Source organism: Phalaenopsis equestris, unplaced genomic scaffold, assembly GCF_001263595.1.
Source record: "Phalaenopsis equestris unplaced genomic scaffold, ASM126359v1 Scaffold000741, whole genome shotgun sequence".
Classification (NCBI taxonomy): domain Eukaryota; kingdom Viridiplantae; phylum Streptophyta; class Magnoliopsida; order Asparagales; family Orchidaceae; genus Phalaenopsis; species Phalaenopsis equestris.
The window spans coordinates 261995-270232 of NW_018165181.1; the positions used below are offsets into that span (position 1 = coordinate 261995).

The window sequence follows — 8238 nt, forward strand, 5'->3', positions numbered from 1 at the left end:
TTTCTAGGCTTTGGTTGGCTTTTCTTCGATGTGGTTACATAAATTCGTACACTTAAAAGAGAAAAATATGTTTTAACAACATAATTATGTTGCATCATGACTAAGTTGTTCAACTATAAAGTGAGTTGATTTGAAAGCTAAGCCAATATTTTATAGTCCAACACAACTGAATTAACTGAATTTAATTGAGTGATGAAAAATAAATTTTTGGGGGTTAAAATCAAATAAATAAATAAAATTAAAATTGCAAATATATTATTTAAATTAAATATTAAATATAGCATTTATATAATTTTTTGGAGGTTCTCCAAATTATAATATTTATATATAAATACTTATTTTGTGTCTAAGATATTAATTCAAGATATAGTATTTATTACATTGAAAAATTACATTTATTTATTTATTTATTAAAAAATTATGTGCAAGGATTTCTAATATTGAATAAACAACCTTCTTTTCTAATTATGTTCTATTTCATTTATTTAAATTATATGACCTCTAATTTCCCTTTTTTTTTCTAATAAGAAAATTACTTAAGGCATGGTTTTCACATTTTTTATTTTATTAATAAAAGGTTAATAAAATAAAAAAAATAAATTTATATAGGTTTGAAAAATTTAAGGGGCAATTACATAGAGATCGCCCCAAACTTATCATTTATTAATCAATCATCCTGTTTTATTCACTGTTTAAATTCTCACTCAAATATTAAACTTCATGGTAAAATCCTAACGCATATTTTTCATTTTTCAAATTCTTAATAATTTGATCGTGGTGGCCTGTCACGTGTAAATGCATTGATTTTGGCAGTTCCAAAAAATTACCTCGTTGTTTTAGTTGTAAATATCAATGTTTTGGAGTTAATGCACGTAATTTTCTCTAAATTTAGGATGTGTTTGGGACAGCTTGTGTGTTTATGGATAAACAGCTTATCATTGCGGCCCGCAGGTCGACCGCATGGTCTGACCCGCGGTCTGTATTTACAGTAAAAATGGAACCACATTTTCGGATAAATGGGCAAAACATGTGATTCAAATGGTACTTTGGCGTTTTCAAAAACCCCCCCACACTTATGAGGTGCCCCAAACGGATCCTTAATTTTGAGCTTCTATTCTGTGCCGATAGCGCACGTGCGCGGTCCGATAAGAAAATTTTTTTAAAGAAAAATTAAAGCGGAGCCGACTTACATTTATTTTAGTAAATAGAGTATTTTGGTTAATTCACCGTAAATATTTTTACATGCGATGAACGTAAGTAATAATTTTAATAATTTTTTCCTTAATGATGGGACAGTGGGAGGCATAGGCAGACCGAATGCCGAATTAACGTTACTATAAAAGGCGCCAGTCTTCTACGAAATAATTCTCATCGATTTGCTTTCTGAAATTCCACACACCATCATTTCCCGCCCTGAGAAATCGGTCCGACCTCTCTTCCTCAAATCGATCTCAAACCCTAATCTCGCTTTCCGATTAATTATTTCTCCTCAATAAATAGATTATATATCAATCAATCGATCAGAGAGGGCGTCGTCTTCTCCCTCTTCCGTCACTAAATCCAAATCGATTTTCTCCGACCTGAATTTTTTATTGTGAGAGGTTTCCGATTTGAAAAGAAGGGGAATCGAAGATGGCGGCGGCCGGAAATGGTACGGCGGCGGTTTGTCCGGCGCCGATGAAGGCGACTTCGGACGGAGCATGGCAAGGAGAGAACCCGCTCAATTACCCGCTGGCGATCGTCCAGATCTGTCTTGTCGTCCTTGTTACTCGAGGACTCGCCTTCGTGCTCCGCCCGCTTCGCCAGCCACGCGTCATTGCTGAGATCATCGTGAGTTCTTCTTTTTCTCTCTTGCTTCATTTCTTGACGGTGGATTTGAATATTTTTCTTTAGGCGGTGTTTGCCGGAGACTTAAATTTACGTTGACTTGTCAAATTGGGGATTTATCTCGAGCGATCTCCCATAAATTGGGGTGTAAACGAATCGAACACGAACGAACAGAGCTTGTGTTCGTGTTTGGTTCGTTTGAAATTTAGTTTGTTTGAAATAAACTCGTGTTTGAAATTGTTCGTGAAGTTATTGTTCATGTTCGTTTCTTAACGAACGAGCCGAACACGAGCAGAACACGAGCTGTTCGCGAACAACAATCCAGTTTGACATCCCTAATATTAATATATATAAATTAATTATATAACTTATATTATATAAATATATAATATATATATCAGTATATTACTAATATAGTATATTAATATACTATTATTATTTTTTTACTATATATTATAATTTATAAAATTTAATTTTTTGAATATCATAAATTTTTTATATATAATTATTTTAAATTATTTTATATTTCGAACAATAACGATTCGACCACGAATGAACGCATCGCTGTTCGTGTTTAGTTCATTTAACTAACCGAACGAAAAAAATTTGTTCATGTTCGTCTCCTCTACTTATCGAACAAATCGAACACAAACTCATTGACGAACCGAACACGAAATGTTCGCGAACAACGAGCTTTTTTGACGGCCCTAGGGATGAATTTAATAGATTTGGATTTACGTAGTAAGATAGAAAAAACGTGAGAGATTTTAATTAAGGGTATATTGGATTTAATTTTTTTTTTTAACATGATTTAAATTAAATTCATGATTAAATTTCATAGATAATATGCTACCAAACACCTCAAGATGTCTTTATCCTGAAAGTCGTCGCCCAGTAATTAATTAATTAATTAATAATGTGTTTCATGTGATTGAACCATGTTTCGTCCCTTTTAGAAAGCTAGCTCTCGAAATTGTTTTTTGCAATAAATATGTCAGCTTAGCAGTCAGTTTTATAGAAAATTAAAAGTCATGTAACGCGTAGCTGTATAAGTGAAATATATTACTTCATTTTGATTGAATTAAGCATACTTTTCTATCCTACATTTTTTACTTATTTTCATTCTTATTTTATTATTATATGCCAAAAAATTCAGAATGATAGATATATTAATGTATTAATATCAAGCACATAGGCATCTAAAATAAGTGGACAGCGACGTCACCAGAATTTTTATGTGTTGTTTGTTAAAGGTTTCACGTCAGTAGAATTATATTAATATTTTAGGATGAGTTTGGGATTATGGTGTGGTGGCGGTGTTGTACCACAGTTCATTCTGTTTGTCTAAATAACATTTTATTTTTAAAAAGCTGCAACTGAAAGTTGCATTTTGTCACCGGATGACTACTTGCAGTACCTAATTAAAAGCTGCACTTTGTAAATTTTTTTAAAAAAATTTTGTAATTGTCACCACAACTTTTTAAACGAAAGTTTCTTCTTCAGTAGCTTCACAATTATTTTTTCAAATAGTTATAGCTGTCCCAAACTGACCCTTTTGCATTCCACAAAAATTAATCACATTTATACATAAACAAAGAGCTAATAGAGTTGAAAGTCCACGAGGTTTTTTTACGTGAAAAGCTCAAATGGGAGAAAAATTACTATGGTAAACTAGTTGAAATTGTTCTATGTATGTTGCAAGCAGATTTGACTTATCCTTGAGCAATAGAAAATAGTATTACAAGAAATGAGAGAATTTGGCTTTCATTAAAGAAGAGACATAAAATGTGATGAAAGATTGCTGAATAGGGATGAATGATGAAGATTTGGATTTTTCATCACTAATGATGGTGGCCGCTTGGAAATCATGATCCAATAACAATAGTAGCAATAGCCATCGATGGCGATGGTTGTCAGGCAACTATGATATATCCAACAATAGTAATAATGAAAGACGTGCAACAATGATCTAATAATAACGATTCAACGATGTTGGTCTAACTAAGACAATGATGTTAGCCGTGCTCTAATGGTCTGAAGACAATTGTGACTGGCTATTGTAGTGGCAGTTGTGGCATCATCAGGCCAATGGTGATCCAATTTCAAACTACTTCAGTCTTTTCATCTAAGTTGAATCCCCGTTCTTAAAAAGCGGTGATTTATTTATAGATTTTGTGATTAGTGAGTGGTATCCTCTATAAATACTATTTGAATCCAGAGCTCTCTATTGCACGACCAGAAGTGATTTTTTTGATAAGATGATGTTTTATAACTATTTGAGTGTTTTAATGAAGTCATAGTTAAATTATTTTGGGCTCATTGAATTCGTCTTGTCGAGACTTTAATTTGACTATAAGCTTTTCAGATTTATAGATCTTTTAGTTCGCCAAAATTTATCTCAAAGCTTTTTCTCATGCTTAAGTGCATGATTTGGTCTCGTTGGACTTAGATCAAATAATTTTTAATGTCATTTAGTTCACTCATTGAGAAACTTCTTTTAAATTGGTGTGTAGGTAGTTCTAAATTCAATATTTAGATCTTTCGTTTTCAATGTATATCCAGATTCATGCTCGATCAAGATGATTTTTTGGGGACAAATCAATTATCAATATGAGTTTCTATGAATTTAACTAATGTCACATTCGATTGTTTTTAATTAATGGCTTATTTTGGATGAAGGTAATTTTACTTCAATTTATTTTGAACAAGAAAATTAAATTGTTATTTTGTTGAGAATTTAAAATGCCTATGAAATGTGTAGAATTCTAATAAATTATGTTGATATAAGCTTTTAATTTTTGTCAGCTGGGCTTATCCTAAATTTCCTTGCTTTATTGCTAGGCAAACAGACTAATTAGACTTATCCTAAATTTTACTTTAATTTCTGTACTCTCGGGTTATAGCTCCCGGCCTCCAAAGTTGACTTTGTACATAAAAGCAATTAGTATATTTTGAAGTACTTTGTCCTCACATTTGTTGCGGTCAACCATAACAATTAACAGACAAAACTTTTCATCATGTGAGCTTCATGCTTGCGCAAAGTTGATGTTTTTTTTTAAAAGAAAATTCTCTTCTGATTAATGAGAAAGGCGACGACTTCAAGGAAAATTTTAGTAAGATTGTCATAGTTGACTTTATCTTGTTAAAATTTAATTTCAAATCTAGGTTTTACATTTATATTCACATTTGAGTTGTTCAAAGCTTTTTCCTAATTATAGCTGTATTTGCTTGCAATTAGTTTGCTTAAAATAAATGAACAAATACTTAAATAATAATAAATAAACTAAAGATTCAAATGAATAATTAATTTTGCATATTAATTTCTAAATTTGCATGAGAAAATAAATTAATAAATTTCAATTTGGTGTATAACCAGTTGACATTTTATACATTATTAAAAAAATCACTTAATTATTTTTTGAGCCAACTTCAGGACCAACTTAATTGAGATTTTAGCAAAGTTATTGCAGGTATGAATGACTTGATGATACCAATTTAAGGACATAAAAAAAGTTGATATGAATGTTTCGATGGTACAAACCTACGAACATTAAAAAAAAAAGTTTTGGGACTTGGGTCCAAATGAGTTAGATGAATTACTTAAATCATATTAAAAACTTTGAGAAATTAATTGGTGGATTGAATGATCTTTAAATTTTGCATGCTAATAATCAAATCAAGCAAATTGATTAGTTTGTGGTTCGATAAGCTCGGCTCATGAGCTTGTTAACGAGGGTGTTCGGCTCTTTCACATCACTAGTTATGTGTACTCATAATTTATAGTGGATTATTTGAATTGAGCTAAGTCCTGCCATTTTATCTCATTTCCATGAGTTTCAATTAAAATTGAGATGTCTCATCCTGTTTGTTTCTCTTAAATTATTTGAGTGTGTGAGGGTAAGATGATATATCATTACTTTATTGTTACGGATCTTTCGGCATGCATAAGGAATAATATAAATTTTGTTGATATCAAATTTGTTATTCAATATTCTCAATAAATTTTAACATTAATAAATTAACAAGTTAAAAAAAACCGGAATTTAAATTAATTATTAAGCTGTTAAATTGGATTGTGTTCAAATTTGATTGTGATTGGAATGCAATTGTATGTGTATCATTGGAGTATTTAGAGATATGTAGAAGTTAATGTGACACTTCTTGAAGTGGGAAACTTCACCTTGGATTGCAAAAGAGGTAAATAGACATGATTTACATCTTAATATGATATTATTTGCATATTAATAATTTTTTGAAAATTATTAAATATTAAGAAATTTATATGTAATCAATAACAGAAACGCTATAGAAAATTTCAGACATGTCGAAGTTTAAAGCTCCACTGAATAACTAATTTAACTTGTTTTTTCCCTTAGTTGAATTATTCTATTTTCAGTCCGTAATACTTCTTATTTTCTGATGGACTCAGGGAGGCATATTGTTAGGCCCATCTGCACTGGGCCGAAACAAAACGTTTTTAAATAACGTCTTTCCAAAGCGCAGCCTTACAGTACTGGACACCCTCGCAAACTTCGGCCTGCTTTTCTTCCTCTTCCTCGTGGGCCTCGAACTGGACCTACGCTCCATACGTCGCACCGGCCGGCCCGCCCTGGCCATCGCAATCGCCGGCATCTCCCTCCCATTCGTCATCGGCATCGGCACCTCCGTCGTCCTCCGCTCCACCCTCAATCCCGAAGGCTCATCAGCTCCTTTCCTCGTCTTCATGGGCGTCGCCCTCTCCATCACCGCCTTCCCTGTCCTCGCCCGCATCCTCGCCGAGCTCAAACTCCTCACCACCGACCTCGGCCGCATTGCCATGTCCGCCGCCGCCGTCAACGACGTCACCGCCTGGATCCTCCTTGCACTCGCCATCGCCCTCTCCGGCTCTGGCTCCCCTCTCACCACCCTATGGGTCCTCCTCTCTGCTGCCGCTTTCGTCATCGGCGCCACCATTTTCCTCCGCCCCGCCCTCTCCTTCGCTGTACAATGCTCACCTGCCGGCGAACCCGTCCGGGAATCCTTCATCTGCGCTACCCTCACCATCGTCCTAGCCGCCGGCTTCATCACCGATGCCATCGGAATCCACGCTCTCTTCGGCGGCTTCGTAGTCGGCGTCCTAGTCCCAAAGGACGGACCTTTTGCCGCCGTCCTCATCGAAAAACTAGAGGACCTCATCTCATCTCTCCTCCTCCCCCTCTACTTCGTCTCCAGCGGCTTAAAAACAAACGTCGCCACCATCTCCGGCGCCCGCTCATGGGGTCTCCTCGTCCTCGTTATAACTAACGCCTGCCTCGGAAAAGTGTTGGGCACCTTCCTCGCCCCTTTCTTCGCACGCCTCCCCGTTCGAGAAGCCCTCGCGCTCGGTTTTCTCATGAACACCAAAGGCCTCGTCGAACTCATCGTCCTCAACATCGGCCGCGACCGCAAAGTTCTGAACGATGAATGCTTTGCCATTCTCGTCCTAATGGCTCTCTTCACCACCTTCATCACTACTCCCACCGTAATGGCCGTCTACAAACCCGCCCGCCAACTCTCCGCGACCCCTCACAAACACCGAACCATCAGCCATGGCGATAACTTCTTCCATGATCTCCGTATCCTCGCCTGCTTCCACGGTAGCCGGAACATCCCAACTTTAATAAACCTCATCGAATCATCCCGGGGCACTCACCGCCGCCGCCTCATCGTCTACGCAATGCACCTGATGGAATTCTCCGAACGCTCCTCCGCCATTTTCATGGTCAACAAAGCCCGCCACAACGGCCTCCCGTTATGGCGCCGCCATAACTCCCCCCACGCCGATATCGACCAAATGGTCGTCGCCTTTGAAGCATACCGTCAGCTCAGCAGCGTCGCCATTCGCCCAATGACGGCCATCTCCGACCTCAACACCATCCACGAAGACATAATAGCCAGCGCAGAGCAGAAACGCGTCGCGCTAATCATTCTTCCCTTCCATAAAGTCCAGCGAATGGACGGCCGGCTAGAGTCGATCGGCGAAGCACACCACCAAATCAACGAGCGAGTTCTCCGCGGCGCACCGTGCTCTGTTGCTGTGCTCGTCGACCGCGGGCTCGGCGGCGCCGCCCTCGTAGCATCCAGCATCGTATCGTATTCAATGGCTGTGCTTTTCTTCGGCGGTCCAGATGATCGTGAGGCTCTCGACTACGGCTTGAGAATGGCGGAGCATCCCGGAATCTCTCTCCTCGTTCTTCGGTTTTTGCAGCGAGATCCTGATCCCGACGACGAAAAATCGGTGGCTCACTTCCAGTCGAAGAATACATCTGGGAGGTACGAGGAAGTGGCGGCCGACGGGACGGCGCAGGTGGCGGCGGCGATAATGGCCGCCGGTAGGTTTAATTTGTATATTGTCGGTCGTAGGGCGAGCATTGCGGCGGAGGCGGGTTTGGG

General features: G+C 37.6%; 1 protein-coding gene across 1 annotated transcript in view; it reads left to right on the forward strand.

The window, feature by feature from the left end:
• Positions 1 to 1557: 1557 nt before the first annotated feature.
• Positions 1558 to 8238, forward strand: part of LOC110030618 (cation/H(+) antiporter 19-like) — a 7164-nt gene continuing 483 nt past the window's right edge. The window contains exons 1-2 of the mRNA XM_020733415.1: positions 1558 to 1830; positions 6257 to 8227. Coding sequence (XP_020589074.1) covers positions 1633 to 1830; positions 6257 to 8227 — 2169 coding nt within the window. The 5' untranslated portion in view covers positions 1558 to 1632. The remainder of the gene's footprint in view (positions 1831 to 6256; positions 8228 to 8238) is intronic.